Source organism: Oreochromis niloticus, linkage group LG9 (assembly GCF_001858045.2).
Source record: "Oreochromis niloticus isolate F11D_XX linkage group LG9, O_niloticus_UMD_NMBU, whole genome shotgun sequence".
Lineage (NCBI taxonomy): Eukaryota > Metazoa > Chordata > Actinopteri > Cichliformes > Cichlidae > Oreochromis > Oreochromis niloticus.
Window position 1 is genome coordinate 29813193 of NC_031974.2, and position 27814 is coordinate 29841006.

The following is a 27814-nucleotide window of genomic DNA, read 5'->3' on the forward strand; positions in this document are numbered from 1 at the left end:
TACCTCTAACAGACATGTTCTGAAAGCTTGGCCACATAAAATAGAAATTACCACCAGTGATAGATCCAAGTAGACATGAATGGAAAAAATTAGAAAAACTGGCAAACCAAATTTATCTTTGCCGTATCACCCAGTTAATAACATCTTCTTGTCACTGCAGTGCACCTCATTTTACATTTGTTCCTTCACCACAGATTGGCTTTGAACTGTGAGAGAAGATGCCTTCAATAAATAACACCTTGATGGACCAAGTTTGACGTCTTCCCAGAGAACTCAAACGCTGTTCCAGCCGCAAGGACAAATGAACAGTAAAATGCAACGGGAGTTCCAATAAATACAGTATAAATTTAAACTGGGCTTTCCACAGTGTGGCTGTCTCCTCTTGACAGTCACAGGAGGAGGGGGGAAGACTGGAGCATGCCTGTCTGGAGCAAGGGGGTGTGCGTTCATGTGTGTGCACGTGCACGTGCGGGGATAAGTTCACACACACGTCTTCCTAGCCAAAACAAGTATATTTCTTGGCCTGGTGTCTAGACAGGCAGCGTTACTTTTACCTACGGGTCAAAAGCTCTCTGCCCCGTGGCCACCCACCCCTGTGGAATCATGGGAGCAAAGGGAGTTTGTGTCTGTGAGGGGTCTTAACTCCTGCTGCATGCTAATCCTGTGTGAGTTATTATCTAATGGTGATACTTGAGAAAGAAAGAAAATACAATAAAGGGACTTTTTATTGCTCACACGTCCCTCCGGATGTGTCTCAGGTAAAAAGGTGCATGTATTAATTTAACGAGAAACAAAAACCTGCTTATTAGCCATGATGAGAACTACTCAACCTCTGAAAACACGTGTATGATGTTATTTGTGGCTCTGAAAGGAAAGTTGAGATGTGTCTCACATGAACTCTGGAGAGTATCAGGAGTTGTCCGCTCTCACATGTAGCAGGCAACAGGAGAAGACTTCCAAACGCTGGAAATATATGTGCTATTCACACACGGATGGAATCGGACAATATGCAGACTTTGTATGGCATCAAGGGTCAGGACGATTTTTAGCACAGGGAGGAATGCAAAGAAATGGAAATAAAGTAGCTGCGACCAGAAGGGTGTACTATGAAGCAACACTAATGGGTTAGCGAGCTACATTGTGCCTAAAGTCAGACCTAGCACTCTCTTTTAGCCTGCCTAATATTCTAATATTAGTCAGTATGCCTGATAAGCATGATCGGATTTTAATTCAGGTTCTAATTCTTTTTTATTTAGAAAATCATGTAGGCGCATAAATGCAACTTTTGAAGCCTTACCTTACTAATAACACTGAACAAAGCTCAGCTGTAAAGTCACATGGTCACCGGAGTTTGGAAATGCCATATCTAGAGATACAATGGTTCAGGAATGGTTCTAGGAGCATAACAATGAGTTTGAGGTGTTGACTTGGCATCCAAAATTCTCCAGATCTCAATCCAATTGAGGATCTGTGGGATGTGCTGGACTAACGAGTCCGATCCATGGAGGCCCCACCTCATAACTTATAGGACCTAAAGGATCTGTTGCTAACGTCTTGGTGCAGATACCACAGCACTACTACCTTGATAGATCAGGGCTGTTTTGAAACTGACCAACACAGCAGAATACACAGACCCATCATTGGAGGACCGAGCAGTGAGTGTGATAATATGAGGCTACATAAGAGGAAAAGGTGTTGGGCATATGACATTTATAGATGGCCTGGAGTTATACAGGCTGACAAGCTGCTTCCCAGTCTCCTGAAGTCTGGCAGAAAATGAATATTTCAGTGTGATAATGGTCCAAACCAATACTGCCAAAATCACACAAGTTTTTTTTAGAGATGATGAAAACTAGGACCAAGTCTCTTGGCTTAAATCCAAGAAGAAAACCTTCAGGGTAGCAGAGTAGAGCAACACAACCCTTTCAGCAAAGAACAGCAGAGAAATGGCTTTCTAAAGATGGAGTCTGACATCAGAAATAAAGGTGACACACAACTCGTATGACATTTAGGTGACATTGCACTGCAGTGTACTGACATTTATTTTACACAGATTAAACAGCCTTTTGTAGTCTGTCAGTTCTGCTTTTAGCCACTATATACACTGGTGTGTTCAATCTTTATCAGTTCACCACTATTAACTGCCTGCTATTTACAGTTGTAGTGTGTAGTTTTTGTTACAGCAGACGAATGCATTTAGAGTTTGGCATCTAGGATCCAGCTCATCATTCACCCTGCAGGTGGATGCTGGGCTGATGGATATTCTGCAGCTCCTTAAAGAGGTGTGTTTGGTATATGCTGTGATGACAGTTTGGCATGTGTTATTTTAAAAAATCCTTTTTATCAAAGTACATTTTCAGACTGGAGCTGTACATCAGTATTCACAGGGTAAGCACTCATGACAGTAGAAAGTAGGTAGAGGAAGTGTAATCAGATTCTTTGGGGGGTCTGACAGCTGTTCTGGCTCCATCCTCCTCACCTTTCTCTCAACTCAAACATCTGAGGCGTGGCTCACTCCAGCAAGCATGTCAGCTACTTCCTGTCTTGAGGGGGGAACAAAATAAAAAAAAAATCCATGGAAGGAGACGGAAGCGAGCTGAGAATACTGTGCCCGAGATTGACATCTAGCCCTCAAAACATTGCATTGTTGTCTCTGAGAGCCTGACAGCTTGCATTGAGCCGCCGCTGAATACTTCAGCCCATATTTGTTTTAGGAGTTTCCCCACAGGGGCCGACTTGACCTCAGAAGAGAGACATGAGAAAATTCTCAGGCTCTGTTGATTCACGACGAGCCAGATTATTAAAAGCAGCAGCTTTTATAAATCAACAGACTCTGCTCACTCGTGCAGTGCTTACTCACGAGGATGTGTGGCATTGAAATGGATCTTTTCTCATCTCCACAGTATTGCTTTGCACTGAAGGCTCAACCTCAGGACTTTTAAACTGTGTGTATATGTGTGCGTGTCTGTCAGCCCTGGCTGTAGCTGAGCAGAATGGCTGTGATAGTGTTTTGTTGGGGAGCTGGGGGTGGGGGGCTCTCTGAAAGGGGGAGGGGGACCTCACATTTAGGCTGGCGTCTCTTGGGAGAGATTAAGCAGTTTAGTCTCTGCTGCGTCTCTCTCTCGATCACTGCCTCCAGCCTGTCCCCTGTATTCGGAGCGAGGCAGGCTGCGCATTTTCTGTCGTCCTTTTGTTTTGTTTTTGTTTGTGGCAGTTTCTGTTCCTCTCTTTCGCTCTCATTTCCTCTGCTCCTTCTCTCGCTTCTTCTCCTTCCCTCTATTCTGCCTGCTCGTGACACTCTTTCGCTTTCCTCCAGACTCTTTCTCTCTTTTATAACCTCTCCCCCTCCCCTTTTATGTTTTTCACCCTTTCGACCTCTGGACATCCAGCTGATTCTCTTAGCTGACAGCCCAGATGGCACACACACACACACACACACACACCCAACTACCCCCAAAACACAAACTGAACACCGTCAGCCCCTCGCTCACCGATAGGCTGCTTCAGCTGGGCCATCCTGCCGAGCTGATCCCCCTTGTCCTGTGTGGAGCACTGTGGAGCTCAACCACTACTCACATTAATCTCCTAAACGATCCTGGACCTAAGAGGATCAATACTCATTTTCAGGGAGCAGCATGATCCCTTAATGTAGTGGAGGATGGCTGCTTATCCCTCCCGCCCCCCTTCATTCACCCCTCCCCTCCTCTATTTTAATTCCCCATTGGATGAGCAAGAGTCAGCCTTTCATTTCATTTCATGGGCCACTTTATTTAAGGCAGGATCGTGCTTTTATTGCTGTTGTCATTTCTCAGGTGACTGGCACCTGTATGTCGTGGTTGTAGGGGGGATAAAAACGGCTCCATCTTCATTAGGGTTTCACTCTGAGGTGCTTGTTTTTATGACATTCGATCTGTGTCTTGTAATAGACTCTCTTTCCGCCCCAACATTCATCCCAATCACGGTGGGGTCACACAGGGTGCCTACATATAACTGAGAGCGTGCATTTCCCATTTGCGTGAATTCGCTGCAGTGCAAACTTTGCAGAGGTTTGCAAGAGCAAATAAATCGCTCTGGTTTTACTCCACTTACTTTGAAACACATCAGAGGCATCTTCGGTCTATTTCGTATTAGCGGTCCTCGTGTAATTGTTATTCTTTGTTTTCCACAGATGTTGAGAAAAAGAAAAAAAATGACTTCATGCTATAATAGCAGCGTGATCCAAGGAAAATGGGAAAGATCTGACTTTCCACTGGATAACAAGCATCCTATTTTTCCAGACTCCGTGTGCAGCTCCGACCGCACGCTTAGCTTAGTGTCTCATCATTGATCTTTGCTGATGCAGACTGTTTCTGGGGCCTTTTTCATCAGGAGAGGTAGTCACAGTGCAATGAAAGGCAGGCTGCCTATTGGTGGAAGAGGCCACCTAGAGCAAGTTTGTAGGTGTTGTTTATGCTAAAGCTATTACTCTGCGTCTGGGCAGCCTGCCCCGAGAGCTGGACCGCTCTGCTGCTACTGAATTATTCACCTCAGAGGTCTGCCATCCCGTGTATACAAGCCGTCACGTGTAGCTGAGTGATAAGCTGATTGTCCTGCAATGTGGGGTTTGTTACTCTGTGTGTGTAAATACTGTACGGGCAGATTTATATGCTGAAATGTTGTGTGTGGTTAAATGATGAAATCTGCAAAGTCTAATCCAAATATATCTCTGAGACTTCTGCTTGCTTCTTAAAGCACTAGCAGCTCTAAATCGTTGCATCCTCCTAAAACAGTCTGCCTTGACAATGCGGGATACCCTAAACTGATGCAAAACCGCGGTTATGCAGTCAGTATAGGCTGAAAGATGATAACATCTCAGATACAAGAAGTCCAGGCGTGAGAAGCCACTTACGGCCCACTTTGATCTTGAGTGGCCCCGACCACTAAAATTATTGCCGAAAGACGTGTTTTTGTTGTTGTTTTTTAAAATGCCTTCTTCTTTTTGCTGTTAACAAGTTAATGTACATTCTGCAATTATTCATGTTTTATAAAACATCCATCTAGAACTTAAAAGCTTACTAGGAGTAACCCTTGAAGCTGTTTTCTGAACTGTCATATTTCAGGGCTGCTGAGGTGTCAAAGCTCATCACTAAGGGTGAAGGGGAGGTCATCAAATGTCATCTTTATGGGGAAAAGAGTTAAGAAAAGCGCTAGAAAGACTGTTAAAGTGATGATTAGGATATCCAACTCTATTGATATCTCTCTCAAGATGTGATCCATTCTCTCTATCTGCTGAAAAATCAAGTGAAAAAAAAAAGTATGCCATCTTATTTTTGCAATTTTTACTCTGCAAAGCTGTTGGCTTGTTCTGGCCCCTGGGCCCTACATTTGACACTTCTGCCTTATAGTCATCTGCTTCAAGAATAGCCACGACTCTAACACACCGCTGCAAGTCATGGGACCTCAAGCATCATATAAACTTCATCTTTCCCCATCACTACAAGCATCCAGAGGAATTCACCTCAAACATGTGATCCTGGATATTTCTCTTCTGTTTACACAGTGTGGTTAGCTCTGTGTGTGTGTGTTTGTGGTTGTGTGTGTGTGTGTGCCCGTGTGTGTGTGAAGGTTTTAGGTCTGATTGGATACAGTCTGAACCTGCTGATTGTGCTGGCATGTCTGTGTCCTCTTCATCACCGCTGCAGAGGGTTCGGCTCAGGAGAACAGCGGGGTCTTTCTTTAGGTGGAGGATTGAATCAGTGATGACAGTCTCATGACTGCTTCCTCTCTCTGACACACAAACACACACAAGCCCTGTCTGCTGTTTTTGCAACCCTACTGTGCTCACACACAGTAAGGTTGCAAACATACATTCAAACAGAACAGGTCAGGCGTGGGTATGAAAAAAAATGAAAATGATTAAAGATAGCAAACTTCCTTTAAAAACGCACCTGAGGAGTCTCCTGTGGAAGCCATGCTTCTTTTAAATCTTCATTAAAGTTTGCAGTGTCCTCTTTCCGTGGCTACTTACCTAATTTACAAAACCCATCAGTGTGAGGGTAAGGGGGGTGGGGGCTGATCATCCTAAAATCTGGTTGGAAGGAGATTTGGGAATGGCTGTGACCGAGCAGTAGTGCTGGGAAGCCATAAAAAAGGAACATACTACCTCAACTTGTGCCAAACGTGGCCTTTTTCATTTCAAGTGTTCACCTTCATTTTTCAGGGCCAAATTCTCTGAAAAGTTCCAAGAACAAAGATCCAGCATGTGACAGATACAAACCAGCTCCAGGCTTGTTTGCATTCTTCCTTGTAGTGCACTAATCTGCTTACCTACTGGAGTTCAGTCTTCATATGTAACTCATACCTGTACTTTCACACACACAAACTTATCCAAAACGGATTAAATAACTACTAATTCTTTTATTATTTACATGTCTCTGTCATGTATTTTTTGGTATTCGTTCGTTTTTTTTGTTTTTGACATCTGTTCCATGTGCTTTAAAAGTCAATAAAACATGCAAATAATAATAACAATAATAATAACGATAATAATAATGATAATAATAATAATTTGGAGGAAAAAAATTATTTTAACAAACTTCCAATTTGCGCTGTGGTCATAAAAAGAAAATGTGGTGGAAATGCCTTTCAGTATCATCACAGAAAAATATTTATTCTGTTTAAAAACACGCCACATTCGTGACAGCGGAGCAGGTACGGACTCCACGCAGCTTTCGCTCTCACTCCCAGCACTCCGCGTGAAGGATACTGGCAGCGTGGGTCGATGAGGTGCTGGAAGGTGATGCCGTAAAGAGTGTCGTAAACCAGGTGCGGAGAAGGGGAGGTGAAGGGAAGCCAGGAGGAGGAGGGGGGGAGAGAGGGGGGTGAGAGAGGAGGTGACTCTCCGGCAGCATTTAGACACAACGAAAGGATCATGGCGGATGGCCCCAGGTGTAAGCGCAGAAAGCAGCCGAACCCGAAAAGGACCAACGGTGAGTAAAACTACTTCCGACTCGGGGCTTTGCTTTCAGAGATACGGTGTGAACGCCGTCCGGTCTCCCAGTAATTTTGCCGAAAAGTTTCGTGGCCCAGAAGTCCGGTTTTTACTCACCGAAAGTGCTGGGAAGTAGCAAGTGAGCGCTGTATTACAGCCCTATGTGGTGTACCGTTATACCTGGGTCGCGGCTCTCCCACCGCCTAGCGGCTCTATGCGCCGGAGACCGTTATACGCACCTCAGTCCGTTATGAGTGGAAAAGCTTTTGTTTCCACTTTAAACTGCTTTATTCGTTTAAACACACTTTGTCCGTCTCTACAGGCTGACAATCCATTGATTTAGTCCCATTCTGTCGAGTTATTGAGCCCACCACTAAACTCGGACCTGTTTCTGAGGGGAAACGGTCTACCTGATTCCTGTTGCGGACCTCGACGGACACATTGTATTTTCACATATGGATAAAATAAATCATTAAGCAGAGCTGTGTTTTGTTTTGTTTTGTGTTTCCTCGACGATGTTGATAATTATCTGTATTATCTGTGCGCGTGTGAAGCAGAGGGGACACAACTGTTTGTTCTTTCTTTCGCGCACAGGCAGCAGGTAGCGATAGGACACTGTTGCTGCGCTACGAGGGCTGACAAAACGAATTTCCCCCCATTTAACCTGGCCTGTCCCGTTATCCAGACACTTTAGTGTAACTGTACACACAGTTTTCAAGCGTTAAAGCCGAGAAGCACTGAAACTGTATCGGTGTATTGGAGCTCGCTTTGAACACTTGCCTTTCCTCTTTCCTCTAACTTAACTGTTTCATTTCGATGCCGCACACGCCGTGAACATTAAATATGACTTGTCAGAGGGGGTCTGACAGTGAAGCAGTGGCAGAAAGCTTGGGAGAAACATGGATGGGGTAGCCGGAGGTTCCGGAGAACGAGGAGTATCTCACGCGCTGTTTGTGTGAGCAGGGCGAGCGCAGCCCATATAAGGACAGCGGATCCTCTCCTGTCGCGCACTGGGAATCCTGATTGTTGTAGGACGGTGGTCGCGAGCGAACCTCTTTACTTTTCTGTCTTTACTCACTTCATTACAGCTTGTAGCCCACAGCAACATTTGAAATGTTTACATTCTTTAATGTTTTATAATGTAAGTAAGAAGTAAGACGTTTTTTTGTTATTTAAGTGTGGTGTGAAAATACTGGTTACAAAGTCGCCTGTGCGGCTCTACTTTGTTCAAATGTCTGTCTCCTGGTTGTGTGACGCGCATAAATGGACTTGTGCGAGTATATAACGTCTGTTTTTTCCTGCTTCGCTCTTCTTATTTACGTGCTGGACTGTGGTGAAATCGTCGTTTCCGGTGCTCGGACTACTTTTTTTCTTCTTTTTTTATTGAGAAAACGAGTTGTTCCGTCGTGGATCTGACAGCGTGTGGCGTCCATATCAAGTAGTCTCGGTCCTGCGTTAGCCTGTGTACCACCCAGTGTAGCTCACGGGAACTGAGATGATACGCGAATTTCGCTTTTATTTTTGCTTAGTAAGATGCGATGGCTCCTGCGCTGCTGAAAACGAGTTAGTGGGTGGGAAAATGCGAGCAAATTGTGCCGTGTGGATTTTCTGTTGATGTCTGATCAATTTAGGAGAAGAGTATAAAACAAAAAGAGAAACAAAAACTTTGAGCCAGTGCTATTTATGTTCTCCATTGTGATTTTGTTCTCTTTTCATAAGGGTGTGTTTGCATTTCATTCCTGGAGCAGTGTCCAACGTGTGGACACACCTCAGATAACGGTCCTGCTGTCAAAGTGTGGGCATTTCTATTACCCCTGGGAGGAAGGGAGCTTTTAAATGACTTCTCATGTGCTTTCCTTTGTTGCTCTTTCTCCTTTCTTTAAGTTAACGGGCTTGTATTAATAATTTCTCACTGATGACACGGCCCTATTGATATTTAAAGTCAAACAGATGTGCTCCTTGTTTCCTTGCCTCATTTGCATTTCCTTCAAAGGGGATGTTGAGGCCTGCGTTTTTAAAGTCCTTGCTTCCTACCACCACCTGACAAGGCAGGTGATCTGTCACATAAATGCACCTCCCAGCATGCTGAAGGGGATTTCTCAGAGAAGTTAGATGAAGCTTTTTTTTTTTTGGTTTGTTTTTGTTATGCTCATTCGCTGTCTCTCCCTAATTATAAGACCCTGTTGCTCTTTTAATGAATGAAGCCCTTGAGTTGTGCCCGGCTTGTTATAGTCCGAGACTTTGCCAGCAGAGAGGGAGCTGAGATCAAGGTGAGTCCCATTCCCTCTTGTAAACAGAGAGGTGTTAACAGCCTGCAGGACAACAGGTGTTTGCAATCGGCGGGATACTACAGCTTCCTTTGTCGCTTCTCCCCCCCTCCTCAGGAATAGCAGCGGTAATTTAAAACAGCAATTTGGGAATAGAGGAATGCGGACGGTATTAACATTCTTTGCAAAAATAAACAGGGTTGTTGGGGGGGTGCTGTGAAGGAGCTTGTGCACAGGTAGCTTAGATTTCTGTTTATTTGATAATATAACGCAGACCTTTTCTCTCATCTCCTCGCGTGTCTCCCGCCCTGCATCACTCCCTCTTTTGCTCCCTCTCCATCATCCTTTTTCTCTCTTTCATACACACACACACTTGCACCACCTTGATGAATCATCCATCAAATAAGGCGAATGAGGTTGCGGGCTCGGCACTTGGCAACAGCTCATGTAATGTTGAAGAGTATGTTTATTGGCCTGGTAAAACTATACTTAAACTATACTTGGTGCCCTGGACTCACTCACCCTGTCTAGAGACCACTGAATACAACCACATGCTGTAAGTTTGTGGAAGAACAATTAAAAAAAAGAGAAAGAAACATAACAAAACAATAGTTTAGCTGCAGCTTGTGCTGTTTGTGTGAAACAAGTGATGTTTGGGCCCGTAGCGGAGGCTTCAGGAGGAGGTGGGGATTGGCTGCTACTTGTGCATCTTAAAAGCCATCTGTTTACATTTAAAAGGTCCACCCCGTTGTGCGAAGAGTTTAGCAGAGGAGGAAATTTTTCATTTATCTCGCTGCTTTTCACCAACTTCCCCGGCAGCTTCATTTGAAAGTGCCAAGTAAGAAGAACCCCCCCCAATCCCTCCAAAACCCCTCAGCTCCTCCTCCTCCTCCCTTCTCTCCCCGCTCTCAGTCTGTCCCCTCTCACTCCTTGTTCCAGATCTAGAGCTCGTCCTTTATTTCACATTTGGGTAGGGAAGTTTTGGGGGATTGGACAGGGGGGCGGGTTAGGACACAGTAGCCAGGGGTGCTGTTGATTGCCCCCTGACCTAGGCACCCATGCGTGCTTAGAGTATGACTTCACTTTCCCCCCTCTGTGCCATTGTGAAGCTTCCAGCATGTCCAATTGTGTTTGTGTTTAAGTCTGTTCAATGACAGGGGGAAGAGGGGGAGAAGGAGGATGGTGGTGGTGGGGATGGTGAGGGGTGCTGGAGCACTTTTTTTTCTCTGCTCCTCCTTTCTTTTCCCCCCATTCCTTTCTGACCCCCCTAAATTGCAAGCTCCGTGTTCCCAGTGGAGTCGAAAGGGGATGGGAGGTGGAGCGGTGAAAGATTTATACAACAGGTGACAAGTGAGGGAACGATGCTGGCAAGATATAAAGAATGATGCATAGGCAGCCAGCTCCCAGACCTCTGAAGTAGTTGCACAACTTGTTTCGAACATCAGCAAAAAAATAATAAAATAAAAATAACGCAATGCAGGTAGAGATTGCCTACATAAAAACTTTTTGCTTTTTAGCTAAGCTTCACATTCTTCGTGTTGGAAATAAGCTTGAGATCATCTGACTGTTCGGCGGAATTAAAACGATGTGATGTACGACCACACTCCCACCTCTGTTAAGGCAGCTTAATGATTAGCTACTCCCATGGAGGCTGAGAGCATTAGCCTATAAAAAGGTGCTCTCCCTTCATAAAGAAGGAGTTTTAAACCCAGAGTCAGTTTCAGTAACCCCCTTAACTGCGCTTGGATGTGCTTTATTGGGGGGGTTTGTGTGGCTGAATGCTTAACTGAACCATTGTGTGTCACAGCTTTAGTGAGAAAGCCTGAGGAGAAAGAGCCTGGTTACCTTTGGAGTTTGCCTGCTCTACCTCATACACTTTCAGTGGCAGAAGAAAAGGGCCATTCAGCAGGCCCCGGGATGGGGAGGGAGAGCCCTTTTCACACTGGGCTTGTGGGAAACTTCTCCTCCATACTGTGCATGCCATTTGCATATGACCCATTCTTTTCCCAAAGGTCCCTGTGAGGGAGGAATCCGTGGAACGTTCGCAGAATTCATCAAATCCCTCTCTCATGTGGCCCTCAGGGCCCCTCGAGAGGCTGGCATGGACGCGCTCTGTTTGACATTTTTGTCTCGGAAATGTAGCTTTTGGCTGCGTCACGCTCGCTCGCCTTAATGTTAACAGCAACGCATCCCCGTGGCATTTCTGTGCCATGTATGTTTTAAGTGTGCTCGCCCATTCTGCTGATTTGAATGTCAGGGTGAATTGAAGGCTTAATTTGGCACAGCAGGCAGGAGTTTCCCCAAATCCCCAGCATGGGCCGTGATGTGCATGACAGCCTCCGAGGCTCCCTAACTGTTGATGACGCAGCCGTATGCACGACGGCAGTCGTTACCCCTCGAAGGACAAAAATATCCTGGAGTTGCTGACTTAGGGTGATTGGGGGGGGATCCGGATAATGGGGGTAAGCGGTGGGAGCTTGTAGCGACGCGTCGGCTCAGTGAACTGGACAAAAACACAACTGTCGCACCCTCCCACCCGTCCAAAATATCATCCTGGGTTACTTCACTCTGGGTCATGTTGGTAGTGTAGTAACAGCATCCACGCTTTTCTTGTTGTTGAGCAAGGTGTGTGTCTCTGACTGCCTTGACCCTAGCCACAGATACTGCCACAGAAAGCGGTGTAGGCTGGTATTTGATGCAGCGCAGTGCAGGGAGGAGAGCTCACTTAAGTGTATCATGTAAGCTAACTGAGCAGAAAAGCCTCCTTTGCCCTCCTCTCCTGACTCCAAAGCAGTGACTCATGGGCAGAAAGGTGTATTTGCAACCTTTTGAACTCTCCCAGTCTTTCTTCTTTCCCTCGCTCCTTCCACACAGGTGTGGGTGTGAGGGACAGTGATCCTGTGTGTATACTTGCGGGAGAGATTACCTCAAAATTGCCGTCCTGCTGGAGGTAAACGTTGCGTACGCCGTGTCCGTTGCTGTCTGTTGATATGTGTTTTTAATCATGTTTTTGGGTCTGTCTGCAGACCCCTCCTCACATCATCACCACCGCTACCTCCTTCTCTCTCATCCCACCCATCTCCCCCTCCCCTCCCTGGGGTCCTCAGTGGAGCGGTTAATGAAAAAGACTGGACTGACACAATAGGCAGAAGGCGCACCCGGTGAGGGGCTTTTACACCAGCTTGTGTTTGCGGCAAAAGCTCATCAGGGCAAACCTCTGCTGACCACCTTTCTGTCGTGTTTTTGAGACATAGATGCTGGACATCTTATCCTTTTTAAATGTGCCCGACCTTGTTACGGTCCCAGAGTGTCTCTGTCTAGAGGGATGAAATTAGATGACATCAGATGAAAAGTAATCCACTGTCGTGTATTGTGCTTTGAACACAACCCAGCGGCTGGCTTTTTGCCAGCCCCTTATGATGACCATATTGATTTTCCTCTCCATAGCACACAGAACTGATAATGGCACTCCTGAGGGGGGGTACACATTCATATTCACGTTTGATTCCAGTTGCCCAGCCCGGTTGTGATGTCCCGAGGGACACGGTGACTAACAAATCGACTGCTCCTATGCCTTCCCAAGCCTGTGCAACAAGGTAGCTAAGCTAGGCTAGCCTTGCAATTGCTTCAGCGAGAAAGGAAAAAAAAAAAATCTTAGTCACCCTGTTTGTTAGTCAGAGAAGAGAAGGCCGGCCGCTATGCTGAATGTCAACATGGATAAACATCCTCACAGGATTAATGAGAGGAGAATGGGCAGTCTGAAAACAGAGGGAGGGCAGAATAGCGGAGGCATGGAGATTCCTCATTGCCCCATTTAACCCTTGAGCGTTTTGTTGAGGTCCTCACTGTCCAACAACTGCGAGCTGAGTAAAGGAGGCAGCTACACCTTTATATACCCAATTACCGTTACAAGAAGGAAGCTACAGTATTGGACAAAGAATCAAGTGATAGTTTGTCTGTGCAGCAGCAAACGCATTAAAACAAAGACACATAAAAGTGCTTTCTGTTAGTGTTTTCTGCAAGTCTTATAAGACAGGAGGCTCAAAATCTGTTTCACTGAGAGCCATATCATAGTCATGCACTATATTATATATGTATAGTATGTTGACATGCTTTCATTTAATCAGTAATTAATATCTCATATAGAATTTTCACATAGAGTTTTCACCGCTCAAACGCTTCAACAAGCCCATGATGAAAAGTTTAGTCTCCTTTACAGGGTTTAGTCAAGCAGCCAACTCACAGCAATCTGTTTCACGAGCCTGAATCTCACAGCTGCTGGCAGTGTGGAGCATTTAATAACACCAAATACATCCTGATGTAAAAGCACAGTAATGACTCTGTAATTTTGTTTTTGCACAGAAGTCTGCAAGTCTCACCTCACAGGCCTAAAAAAAATCTGTTTTACTTCTAACATACTGCTTAGCCATGAAACTGGCTACACGTAAGCATGAACCTTACCTTTACAGTTCCAACACTTTGAGACCGTCCTCAGTTATGGTGAGCTGTGGCTGGATGCCTTTATTTAGTGACTCTGCTGCTGCTCGGTGGATGCAAACATAAAAACGATAATGCAAATGAAATGAAAAACAGTCTTGTTGTAGGTGGATTTACACTCACTCTGGGTTCGCCAGTCACTCAGAATTATCAACTTTTGTTTTTGTTTCATTCTCTGTGAGCTAGCTTGTTAGCTCACAGGTGCTGTAGAGGTGCGCCACGTCCACAAAATCGATTAGGAACTTCATAAACTCTTTATATGACATATCTTCTAAAGAAAAGGACAAAGTGTTTTTTGCGTCTCCCACTGGAAATGGAACAAAGCCAGTGACCTTTGACCTGTCTCAGCCCACCTGTGCTGACTCAGCTCACTGCTGCCAGCATTCAGGTGTTTACAGTGAAAACATACTTTGACCTCCCTGTGTGCGTTTCATGTATATGTGTGTGGCTCTAATGGATAATGAAATGAAAGGAGTGAATACCTCTGGATCTCCACAGCCAGCCTGTCTGTGTTCCTCCTCGTTGCTGACAGCGCCCTCCCCTCTGTCATTACAGCGGCACCAAAAGTCAGTGAAGCATGGCCTTTAATTGATCCTGTTTGGAGCTGTACAACATTATTAATTAGTGCTTGTTCATCACTCGTTGGTGTGTTCCTACAGCTCATCGTTAGCTGTCGGTGCTCTTAAACATCAACAAACTTTCTGTAACTCCCTGCGTCCTCCTCTATGTATTCTTTTCGTTTCTGTCTCTCATTCCTCTCTCTAGCAGCTGCCTTGGCTTAGACTCTCCAGCACCAGCAGGTGCTGTAGGCATACAGCACTCATAAATAACACCTGACAAAAGTATGAGAGAGCCAGAGCCACGGGCAGAGCGAGGGAGGGAGACTGAGATTGAAAGTTTCCTCTGGCAGGAGGAAAGAGGGTGTGGCTCACGGTCAAACGCTGGCCTCCTCAAGAAGGACATGATCAGAATAGAGAGAGAAAATGTGGGAGAGGCAGAAAAAAGAACTGGAACTGAAGCGTTTTTTTGTTTTTTTTCTCTGTGTGGATATGTGAATGTGTTGCCTATTCTTCTGAAGTTTGCACTCCTGCTCAATGCCAACTTTTCAATAAACCCCTTTCATGCAAATTTCTAGTAAATGGACCCTTTTAAACACAAGGCCAGCTCTAAAGTGACTGGTTAAGGGACTTGAATTTGAAGGAAGGCAGCGTTGTCTTTTCTGTAATTGGGTTGTAAGAGCTTGGAACAATGTTAATTGTGCTCTAAAAGCAAATGAAGAGGTCAGAAAAGAAATTATATGCACACTTTTATAATCATCATCAGTAATGAACCAGCACTTGGAATAAATGAACCCATAAATCAGCCGTGATCAAGGGCCATTAATGAACACCGCTCAGAGTCAAATCTGAGCTGTCTCTTTGTCATTTTACGCTCTTCAAATTCAACATCACACGCATCCTGTCTCGTCAGAAGCTATCGATCAGCTTTTCGGGGCGAAGGTTATTTTGTCATTTTTCTCTGGACTCACCGCGAACAAAACCAGGAAGTGTGCGAGAGATTACGGCCCAGGATGCAACCTGAAAGCCCTTTATCTCTGGGAAAACAAGAGGCTTCCTGCAGACCTGCTCCCATCCAGGCCACCTCCCCCTCCTTCACCTCGGCGCGCCCCCCGGCACCTGTGGCAGCCTATTTAAGGATCCTCATCAGGGGTTGTTGAGGCCTCAAACTGGGACAGAAAACATGAAAGGCTGGAAAAGGAACCGGCACTACGGCTGACACGCTGGCTTGGAGCGCATAGAGGGCAAAGAGAAAGAACATTTCTTTTCATTAGAAAGATTTGGCTTTTCTACCATACATTTAATGGTTGCACTGGCTCCTTTTATTTATTTTTATTTTTTGTTGTTTTTGCAGAGGCTCTTGCTTCACTCACCTGCAGTGTTCCATACACTCGTAATGACACGGTGCCTGTCATGTAACTGTTTCTAACACTTTTCATTGCCAGTGTCTGAACTTAGGGTTGTTTTTTGCTGTATTTCTTCTTCCTAATGTTACCAAATGCTTACACGGCCAAATTGTAAGCCAGGTCACGTAGCAAGCTTAGCCAAATTTAGAGTGAGATCATCCTTATTTTTAAATTGCATTCTAATATTATATTAGTAAGGATCCATAAATAAACAGATGTTAGGGAAATCAGTTTATGTTTCATGTGTCTGAAAGAAAAAAGCAGAGTTAGCCACGTTACCCAAACTCACAGGTAACTTTATTGCGCTATTTTCAAATGGCTAATGTGGCAAACTGCTCATCGCCAGTCTTATGTAGTGTCGCTATAGTCTTAGAGTATATGTTACAGACCATGTATACATTAGTTAGTGAAGTTCCACTGTGAAGCCTTGAGCTGTTTTCACAAACTTTACTTTCTACTGTAATAGTAAAATCAGGGCAGTTAGCTAGCTAGCCTTAGCTAAACTGACATGTGCCTGGCATCAAGCAACAGAATACTGACTGCAGTTCATTCAGCAGCACTGAGTGTCATTATACATTGTAATCTGTAGCTGTAGTAAAACAGTGGCCCGGTCTTCTGAAAGGTCTCTGCCGTCACTGAATGTTTTTTACGTGTTAGTAACGGCACATCAAAGCTGGTTTGGTCACCTGATGGTGTGTCGGTCGCCCAGAAAAACCTCAGACTTTGAAAACACTCCCTTTGCTCCTTTAAGTTACTGCCACAGCTGGCAAGGGTGGTTTGTCTCGACAGTAGCCTGCGCTGAATTTCAATGACCCCACCCCCCACCCATCTTATTATGCCATCGCTGCTAACTGGCTCCCATTCACTGCAGTGTCCTGACTTCCCAGAGGGACCTAGATAAACAAGGGCTATTCAGTGAGTGAAAGGCCCACCCCCTGCCAACTTTGGCCTCTCCTTGTTTCACTGCCAGGCTGCAGCGCGCCTCGCTCACCAGTGCAACACCGACGCCGGCAGCAGCGGGCGCGGTGCCACCGACTCTTTGGCCACACCGCACACTTTCTTATGGATTAAAAGTAACTGTGAAGACTGTGTAAATCTTGTGTTTCTGTGCGAGTATTACTGTCAGCAGTTATCTGTAGGTGTGGTGTGATGTTGCAGGCCGGGCTGACTTCCTGTTGTTACAGTCCATAAACGGGGGGAGCTCAGGGGTGGGGGATGCTCCCATGAGATTACCCCGTGACAGTCACATGGTCTAGCTGCACTGCATTCGAAGGCTATGTGTTTTCTGTATTTTGTGTGTGTGTTAGGTTTTTGAGTGCATTCCTAACCTCCACCTGAATCCTGACCTGAGTATGACCCATCTCTAAGGCTTTTTCGGGGGGTTTTCTGTTTCATGTTCTGCCCATTCTGCCATCTTTCCTGTTAATCAACACATCTCAGAGGAAAATCACACATCTCCCCAGGGTGTCTCTCTTGCTCTCTCTGTCTCTCCTCACCAGATGTTTAAAAGCTGTTTGTTTGTTTACTCTATGGAAGTCACTTTGATTGATGCCTACCATAAACTGGGCCTGCAAGCTGATGCCACATATCTCTGTAAAATATTTTAAAGAGCCATTCGTACAAATTACATCAGCAGCCTTTGCAGCTCAACTGATTACAGACATCGGGGGTGATGGCTGGCAGCTGCACAGCATTGGTAAGCATAAGGGACAGTGTCCCCTGCGCTGTAATGGCCCTTCTGTCCAGCCCACCTCCATCACTCCCCAACTCAGCAGCTAATTTAAAGCAGTGCCCTTCTAATCTAATGGCTGTCTGAAAAATCTATTGAATCAGGACAGATGTCCAGAGGGGTGTGGCAGTGACACAGTGTCTAGACGGGCTGGAAGGTGAGCGGACGACTCCAACGTGATTCAGATCCAAAGGAATCTTACCTCTCCAGCTCTCCTGTACTCTGCTGCTCGAGGGTCCTCGGGGACTGGGAGAAATTCTCAGAGTAACTTGGATTATCACGGACACATGCAGTGACACGAAAGCAGACCCTCAGAAATAACTCGATAGTTGAACGAAGCATGCATTATGGTAACAAGCTCATATTTGGGTTAGGCTTTATCTAGCCTTTATCTAGCTTTATCTTTATCTTTATCTTTTCTTTGGAAGGGCAGAGGCCTCAGGGTTGAATTTCACCTAATAATTGTATTGGCCCTTGACAGATAGCGTTGATGTAAAGCTGTTTATTGTTGATGATGAGTCTATTGAGCCTATGCTCTTTCACTTGTCCTTGGGGAGCTTATCCCTGAGGCAGGCCTGGCTGTGTTTTATTAAAACCTCGGTTTAAACGGTCTGGCCCTCTGATCAACAAGCAGATTACACAACTAATAAAACATACATCACAACATATAGAGAGGCCCTCGCGGAGGCCGTTCCTATTAATATACAAATATAGAGGATTACTGTCTTCTTGTCTCCACGGCCGGGGGGAGAGGGGATTAGGGTCCTGGTCCAGACAGATTGGATTTAATGTGTGTGTAAGACTAAATGATTGCAGAGCTACAAAGCCCTCATGCGAGCACGGGCTGATCTCTGCTCTCTGCTGCAGACGTCCTAACATGCCATTGTGTTTGTAGATGCATTTGTGGTTCAAGTTAAATTAGAAAAAACCTTACTAATCTTGGCCCAGTTTGGAGCCATTTCACCCAGTTAGTCATTTACACCTCTACACCGTCATGCTTCAGAAACTGTACAAACCTGTTTAATGTATTACACAATAATTGTTTGCTTTACTGGCGACATTTGATGGCCTCCTTTCGATATTAGCGTACTCATAATTAGCTTGTTTTAATGACTCAACAGCATCGTTTTCTCTATTTGCCATATAGTAAATGTAGTAGTATAGAATTAGATATACCATGTAAAATGAGGATTTCAGATTCCTAATTTCACCGCATGAAACTGTTATTTTAGAGCATCGTTCATTACTTCTTCGTACAGAATAGGACTTTTACAGTATTGACTATTAACTGTTTGCTTTTATTATAATGCTATTTTAGTGTCCATCTTGTTAATACTTTATTAATGTAAAATATATTACAGTATATACTGTCTGCTGAACAGAGTGTGAACCTAAGTCAGCTGAAGAGCAGCGCTGGTCAAATGTGATCAGCTGCTGCAGGAGTCTTGGTTGCTGTGGTAGCTAATGTTAACCCTTTACTTAGTTGTAAACTACAACACGTATCTGCAGCATTCACAGAAAATGGTTGCTTACTGTGCGAAGTGTCCTGTATCTTTACATAAGCTTTGCACAGTGTACTTATATGTCCTTGTTCTGTTTGGGAGTTGGCGTGTTGACTGTTTATGGCGGTCTCAGTAATGTTTAAGTCTCAAACACAATGCAGGCCAATACGCTCACACACAAAGCACAGCCGAACAAATGCAAGGCACATCACTCTTTTAACTTTGGATCAATAATTTCATAGTCTGCAGCAAGTCTGACGCTGAGAAATTAGTCGCTGTCTGATGCACTGGTGAACTGACAAATGACCACAAAATGCAGCTTTTTCAAAAGACTTTGACAGACATAATATTTACTTTTATTCTCAAGCAATTCCTCAATCTGTGAGAATTAGTTGAGAAGCTTAAGAGTCTCGGAAGTCAAGGAAAAACTCTGGAGAGACTCATTCCAAGTCCTCTCCACGAGTGTCAGCTCCTTAAGCATTAAAGTGTAGCCTTTAGGGAATCCACATAACGAGGGAAGAAGGGTTAGCGCACATTTGTATGTAAATTCTCAGTGGAAAAAGTGGAAACATGTATTTTCCTATCCCACAGATGTCCTAGAGATAGCACTGGGAGTGTGGGTGTCCTTTAGCAGTTTTAACATGCAGCCCACACAAAAGCGCACACACACACACACACACACACAAGGCTGTTTATCCCCAAGGGCGCCAAGCTAAAGGAGAGAGAGCCCCTTAATCATGTCCCTGTCCCACATCCTTGTTATCAACCACGATTAATGAGCTCTCCATTAATGAAAAAAAAAAAAAACTAGAGGTGCCAAAGAGAGAGGGCCTGAGAGTAAACGCTCCCCAGGTGCACTGACATCATCGTCCAAGGTAGACGTGATAGCTGTCACATCTCACTTTTGTTAGGGATGACGGGGCGTGTGCGTTTGTTCAAAGTGTGTGGTGGGTGCATGTGGCCTCGCTCTCAGCACCACAAGTTCACAAAGTTGATTGTTCAGACCCGTCGTCTGTTTTGCCTTTGTACGACCGCCTTCCCCTTTTGTCTATGGCGGCTATATGTTGCGAGCACGGAGAGATGGAGGCGAGGGATAAGGGGCGCCTGATGAGACAGTGACGGGGGGGGGGGGGGCTGGAGGAGAGGGCGGCAGGTGCAACGGACACCCAGCGCAATCACCGGCGCTCGGCAAAAACGACGACAGGAAATCAAGGTTGTCTTGGCAACCTGGCACTATCGATTAAGCACGGCCATCTCATAGCTCACATCAGAGACCCAGTGGGAATGGGGCTGTGTTGGGTTTCAGCAGAGGAGGAAGATGAGGAGGAGCGGGAGGAGTAAATGGTGGTTTAAGAGCAGGAAAACAGACGATGCAGGTGATTGCATCTGAGTCAGCCCAACACTTTCCTCTCTCTTAGTCTTTAGCTGGACATCCGCCTCGGCTCTTCCTGATTTATGAATCCAGAATAGTTCTCATCTCTTAAGTCATATCCATGGTTGAGGCCTTCTCAGAGCCCTGCAAACGTTTAACATGCCTCCCCCCTGCCTCCTTTGTACTCTCTCCCTGCCTCTGGCTCTATATATGGGTTTATGCGAGCACAGTTCTCTCAGTGTTTCCAGGTCTTTTGTTCACATTGTGTAGTTTGATTTAAGGACCCCATGGCACACATGAACAGTTTACTTTTCCATCTCTACAGGGCAAGCAGGTTGCTGTGCAAACCCCCCTGCTTGTGCACAGTGATTACACCATAATTGTATACTGAGGTGGTGATGTTGCATAAGCCCTGAGTAGAACTAATCAATACATGGCATTGACTTGTTAGGAGGAGTATTTTTGGCTGATACTGCACTTGGTTGGTGTATTTCAGACAGGCCGTGCCTCTTTCACACTCGCTCTCACTGTTATTCTGTCTTCTGACAGAAGGTGAAATCAATCCCAAATCCCTCGCAGATGTGTCCTCTCCCTCCTTCGCTCTGTGTCTGTCCGATGACTTATGAACATTGAGGAAAATTAAAGCAGCGACCCTCCTTTTTGACCCGTCAGTCATCAAAATGAAACTTATTTTCCCACCTACTATATGAACTGAACACTTGTTAGACATGGCCGCCGTGCTCGAGGGGGAGCTTTACTTCATTTTGGAAGGACAGCAGTACAAAAACTCCCCCTGTCTCCCTCCCCATCTCCTCCTACCTCCCATGGTCAGTTAAACACAGAGCAGTCCTCTGTCCTGCCATCATGTGGGTTTTGCAGCCTAGTTAACCCATAGCTATCAGCTGAGCCACACAGTGTTTTCATTTACTGAGCTTTGTGTTAGGCAATTAAAGGGCTAGTTCTGGGAAATGTGCCGATCTGCTTCTTCCATTTATTTGTCAGCACTAAAAATGAAGACTGGAAAAGAGGGGGAAACCCTTAAATTAAAAAAACACCGTGTATCACCTCAAAAGCTCACTGATTTAGCACGCTAGATTGCATTTAACAACATATAAAAACGTAAGTGTTAAAGCAAGTCAGTGGGTCGCTGCATGGAAACTGTCCTGTACTGGAGTTGGGTTTTTCCACCGCATCATGAGACAGCAGATAACACTAAAGCCTGTCAGAGAGGAAAAAATTAAAGTGTCATGGTGGAAATTTCCTATGTGATCAATGCTAACTTTTCACTTAATTGTTTCAAATTGTTCCTGGTTTGTTTTTTTTCTAACAGAGATCATTAAAAAAACTCACTGACATTTGAATGAATCTTCTTCAAACTCATAAATGATATAATTTAATCTTAGTGACTAGTTTATGTATTAGCTAAATTTATTAGCTTGGCACAGTCGTCTCAAGCTCATGGCAGAACCCAGAAAACATTAACAAGAGGTAGTGGCGAGGTCGTCTACAACCACAGCGGCTTTTCTGCAGTGTTTCCATGCTGCATTTATAATATTCCTAATGCATTTGTCTATTGATATAACGGTATAAGTGGTACAAACATATTTTCTAAACTGTTGTCGCTAATGCTAATTCCATTAGCTGGAGCACTGATTTCTGTGCACATTTCATCATGTTGTGTAGCCATAGCAGCGGAGAAACTTCACATATCTGCAGGCACCACCCAGTGCATGTCGGGTACTGGATTATGTCGAATTTATTGAGTTAAGTCAAACGCGTTATAGACAGTTGACCTAGAGTTTGTAGGTCTTTCATGGATTCCTATGAGCCTATCAGCTGTTAGCACAATAACTTGGAGTGCTGGCCCTGTTTTTCCTCACTTTGAAGCTGTAACAATGCCACAAAGGCTGAATGCGGTTCTTACACGAGTTTATGATAGAAACGAATCCAATAGCACATATCATGTGCGGTCGAGAGTAATGTCTTACAGGACTGCAGGGGCGCCAAACATCCCTGCTCCCTTCTCATCTCTCTTTATTTGGGGCTATTCTGGGCTGGGCTAATGTGGCGGCACTGCTGCGTGCTGAGTGAGTCAGCGGTCATTAGGGCGTGCAGACAGCACTCTGCCGGAGGCCACAGGAGCCAGTCAGTCTAATGATGAGGGCAGGGAAGTGCTGGGGACCTGAGCACTCAGGACGTCCTATAACTCCATCCAATTAGCCTCCCCATATCGTGGCCACGCCCATACTAATAATGGAAGAAAAAAAAAAGGCACTTATCTTTGCCGTGTAGGAGTGACAGATTTGCTTCACACGTCTGTATACAAATATTCTTTTGTTTTCCAGAGCCAACAAAGAGTGTTGACTGTGTGCTCGTGTGTGTCAGTCACGGGTATCTGTAGTAACCATCATGTAACTGGCTTGAGCTATGAGACCGAGAGAGGCTCAGCTACAGTTCAGATCCAGTCATCCTCCCCTGGGAGGGGCTGACTGAGCAGGAATGTAAACATGGCAGCTAAATAAACTGCTGCGTGGGGTACACACACACACACACACACACACACACACAGGAGAAGCTGAGAGAACAGGATGGTGGTTCAGATGTCATGATCACTGAAGAAAGGCGCAGACGATTACAGGCTAGCTCTCTGCAGTTTGAAGTGGAATATATGTTCACTGTGAATGGTCTGGATTCGGACAAATACAACAGAGGAGATGTTCTTTGAGCACTCGCTGCTTCTAATCAAACATTTTAACATCCAGCATGAGTCGTGGCTTACAAGGACAGCTCAGCATTCCTTTCCCTCCCCTCCTTTTAACACCTTATCTCAACCTCTCACTCTAAAATAAGATGCACTCACACCATGTCACATGGCACCAGCCGTCAGCCCACAGCTCCTCAAATGCTTCCCCCGGACTTTAAAAGCTTGAAAGTGTGTTCACACTGTTCTGCGTTGTTTTGTGGCAGATGAGCAGTTTAATTGGCATCCCTAAGCCTCGGCGAACGCTTATTGACACTTTTTAGGAAATGAGGGGCAGCTCTGCAGTGACACCCTGAATTATTTGCTCTTAAATAGAGTTATTGAAACACCTACAGTCCTCGTTCCAATGATCCCGGTTCATGAAGGGGAAAACATCTTGAAAAGCTCTATTTGTTGGTTCTTCAGATGCCCTTGAGCTCCACCCTCCACCCCCCCAAGGCAATGCTATAACCCTCCAGGCTTGTTTTGATGTGGTGATCTGACTGTTGAACACAGGTGCTGCTGGCTGCTGCCATCAGCTCTCTCTGTAGCTGCCATAACCCAGGACAGGTGGCAGCTATTATGACTGCATCAGAGGTAGCAGACTGGCACCATCGTCAGCCCAGCGCCTGTTCTGCCTGTTCCCAGACCGCCACCAATGACCGACTACGCCGACCCACTTCGGCACCGTGTTCATCTTAAACCCAAGATCGCTTTCTCAAAGGCGTTGCTTTGGATCCTTCTTCCCAGGTCCCCATTCTTCCCGTGTTTTTCTTTTTTCTTTTTCCACTTTTCCAGTGCCTTTCATTTTCTCCAAGGCGGATCAAAGAGAGGAGTTCTGTGGAGGCGTATGGAACCAGACTCAGTGTCATCAAGTAGCTTTCTCTCCTTCACTGCTGTTTAATGTGCTGTTCAGAAAGACCCCTGTCCTTCTGCTAAATGCTACAGTCAAAGTACTCACTAGGAACCAGTGCACCTCCTTAATCTATTGATGTTGATGTTCTTTCTAATGTCTCCTTCTAATTCCTCTCTTTGTCCGCCTTTCCACCATCTGTCCCATCTTTCTAACACTGGGCGCTGGGCCAGAGGTGCTAAACAGCGTCTTAACCTGTTGTCTGAGCCTCGACTCATCCTTTATTCATTCCCATTAAAGTAGCATGAGAGTTGTTCTCCGCCTGTAGCCGCTGCTTCACTCTCCATCAGAGAGACAAACGACCATAGCGTGAGTGTACCTACCTATAAATGATGGCTGGGCATGAATGAAACATGCACGGCAGGGTCTCTCCTGATACCTGTGAGCCCAGTTTGTGACACGATAGAACATATGGTGATGATATAGGATGGCACACGTGACAAAGTATTGTCTGATTTTTGAAATCTTTTATTTATCTTTATTTTTTAGCTCTGTGGGGAGCAGAGAGAATTTAAAGCACTCTGCATTCAGCCCAGATCCATTTTCTGATAGGTCTGATTGTTGTCTTGTTTATTAAATTTGGCTATTTCAAATTGGCATAAAATCCAGTAAAGACCTTAAAATCTTCATGTGAGCAAGCTTGAAGTCATCTTGAAATATTTATACCTGCAAAGCAGCAGCACAAAAGGCGCACGTACATAGCGGTGCCACTAAGCTGGCAGCATGCCTAACCCCCACCTATACAGGCCCCAAGGTTCTCTTATATATTGTTTCATGTAGAGTGCACACAATATCAGCATCTCCCACCTTTAGAGAAGTGTGGTTTAGGAAAAAAAAACAAGAATAAAGGCAGAGATAAAGTGAGGCGATGGGAGGAGAGGAGGGAGATAAAGGTTACGAATGAAGATGAAAATGGAGAAAAGTGCTGGGCCAGCGACTCCAACGGGGAGACAGACAGGAGGGAGCATTTCTGCCCTGCTGGTGAAATTTTAAGGGTGCGGGAATGTTTGTGTGTGTGTGTGTGTGTGTGTGTGTGTGTGTGTGTTGGAGATAAACTGAACATCAGCATATCCTGTTGACTGTCATCCTACGACCTGCACTTTCTTTTTTTAACGCTTGCCGGATCATGCAGGCTGCATCGCAATCATACATCTAATTCCCACAGTGTGGTTGGATTCCACCTGTTCTGAGGTCATGCCAGTGAGGTATGCTCAGCAGAGGTGGGCAGGCGGGAGGAGTTGGGAAAGCACCTGTGCGCGTAATCCAGCCAGTTAGGTTTTCAAGGAGCCATTTAAAGTGAGCACAGGTATTAAAGAGAGGTGGATGAAGAGGTCAGGATTTTCCTTTAATCCTCACACCGCTGCTGGCAAAGGGGAGCAATGAGGGCAGAGAGGCAGCAAACTGCACGGCAGTAACTGAGTGATCTGAGAGGGCCGAGGCTGGCACTGGGCCACAGTTACACTGGAATAACAGTGGATGGTGGTGCTATAGTCTATGAGTACATATATATGTAACACCCTACTGGTGGGTGTAGTAAAAAAAAGGGCTAACACCAGAGGGTTTCACCAGCATCCCATTGTTTTATGGAGACCTCTTTCATTCTTATTAATGAGAAGCTATTGTGTATACAAGTCCAGATCTGACCCCTAGACACACACACACACACACACACACACACACGCTTCCTGTCTTAATCACCAGCACCGTGGATAAGGGGCATTACAGTAAAGTAGCAGGTGCCTGTCCATCTCAGCAGTGCACGGGCTGATTTGATGGTAATCTATAATCTGTAAGGCTTTGATGCCACCGCCATCCTTATCAGCCAGGTTTTGTTTGGCCAGGCTCGAAGCTCCAGCTTTAACAGGATGACAGTGCTGTACGCTTAACCTCTGGTGGCTTGCAGTGCAGCTCTTTTTTTTTTAGTTTTTGTTTATGCATGAATGGATTGATGGTTTTTATGGGGTCTGTATCTGAGCACAGGCACTTCACTACACAAGTGTATGTGATACAAAAATGCAGCTTTCTAAACTAAACTATGTATGAGGTTAAACTACATGATGTGAGCCCAGAGCTCTAAACACTCCTGTTTTCTCGTAGCTCTGACGGTCAGTAAGGGAGGATATCTCTGATATACAGGGATATACGGTGCTGTGAAAAGGGCACTATTCTATTTAAGTGATGTCTTGATTCAGCAGGTCTGGCAGCAGTCAGGCCTGGATGTGGCTAGTGAAACTGAAATGTGATTAATCACAGCTAATTCATGATTTAACAAGAGGAGACAGTTATCATTTCACATAGTGTCAGGTAGGTTTGGATGTGTTTTTTTCCCTGAATAAAGGAAACGATCCTTTAAAAACTGTCTTTTGTATTGAATCCAGTTATCTCAGAATTAAAAATTGTTTGATGATCTGAAACATTTAAGTGTGGAAAATGTGCAAAACAGTAAATAATCAGGAATGGGGCAAACATCACATCTCTGTGATACTCTCTCCTCCTCAATCTTCAAACCTTTCGTTTGTGATGAGCAAGTAATCAGAAGAAAGTTGGCATAAAGGGAGGGGAAGCAGCTTGTTTTAGATAGTGAAGGGCTTCAGCAAGGCCAGTTGTATGGTTTCAAACCATGAATCATGCAGAGCTACTCCAGCAGAGTCCAATAAAAGTACTGAGTCGGAAATGAGTAGAATAAGTTCCCCTCCAGACTTTTTTCTCTGCGTCACTCTGAACTCGTCTGTTTGAGACATTTTTTATATATTTATCCATATTTGTTGTTACATTCTCGTTGTTACTATGTGCAGCAACTAGTGGAAAAAGCAGTGGAGACAGACAGTGGAGCTGCTGGCGGTGACATGTACGGCTCACATGGCGCCAACTACTTTTATTGGACAATAATGGGAGGCTGCCATGGATGACTTAGAGGGACGCACCCGCAGCCTTCCATACGGAGGTTTTTTTTTCTTTATTTAAACACCAGCAGTGCAGAAATGTGGAAGGTGTTTTGCTGTGTGATGCGTGATGTATTTTCTGGCCCCTGAGACTTTATGCAGTGACAACTGTGCCTGGCTGCGGCTGTTGAGTAAATGATGAAGTGTGTTTGTGCCTGATGGTGGAAGATCCTTAAAACGTGCATTGGAGGGGAAACACTGGAGCACGTACAGTGTTCGTATAGTATCACACCCTGTGCTTTCGCTTACTTTCCATGTTGTTGTTAGAATGGTGGATCCTCTTGTTAAACATGATAGAAGTTTCAGCATATGTGTAAGCGATCCCTGTGAGCAGAGAGGTTTAATGAAGGAGGAGATGGGGAGCTTGAGGAATACTAAATAGAAATTTACAGGGTTCCCTGATGGCAGAGGTGGTGGTTCTCCCACCCCCACTGCTGAAGAGCAAATCTAAAGCTGAACTGACAAACATATAAGCCAGTCAGGTTCTTGCACTGTAGCGGTGATTTAGCATTTGTATGGTGCCCTCGTGGGTCAAGTAGAGGAGATCTCGTTGGGGCATTGGAGTTTTTTTTTGTTTTGTTTTTTAAATCAGCTTTGATTGGTCATTCAACACGTTATGTCCCCGTGACCACCGAAATTACAGTTATCACCCTCTCTTTAGATAGGGGCCCGAAGTACAGAGAGCCAAAAGGCTCATGCTTCAGATTGCGCTAAATGCTTAGTTTCCAGCTGTTGTTTTCCTGCTCTCTGGTCTGTATAAAAGGAATGGATATTCCTAATATGGTCATCTCAGAAGTTAGCTGTAAATGGAGAAGCTAATCAGACGGCGTCGCTGCATCTCACTGCAGTGGCAAAATGAAAAGATAGAACTGCTAATGATCAGAATTAAATGAGCTCACCCTAATAACAAGCTTCTGCT

The 27814-nt window shown here is 45.1% G+C and overlaps 1 protein-coding gene across 1 annotated transcript in view; it reads left to right on the forward strand.

Annotated features, from left to right (window-relative positions):
- The first annotated feature begins 6691 nt into the window (after positions 1-6691).
- zeb1b (zinc finger E-box binding homeobox 1b) overlaps positions 6692-27814 on the forward strand; it is a 48256-nt gene continuing 27133 nt past the window's right edge. Inside the window, 1 exon segment of the mRNA XM_003450226.5 lies at positions 6692-6968. Coding sequence (XP_003450274.2) covers positions 6911-6968 — 58 coding nt within the window. The 5' untranslated portion in view covers positions 6692-6910.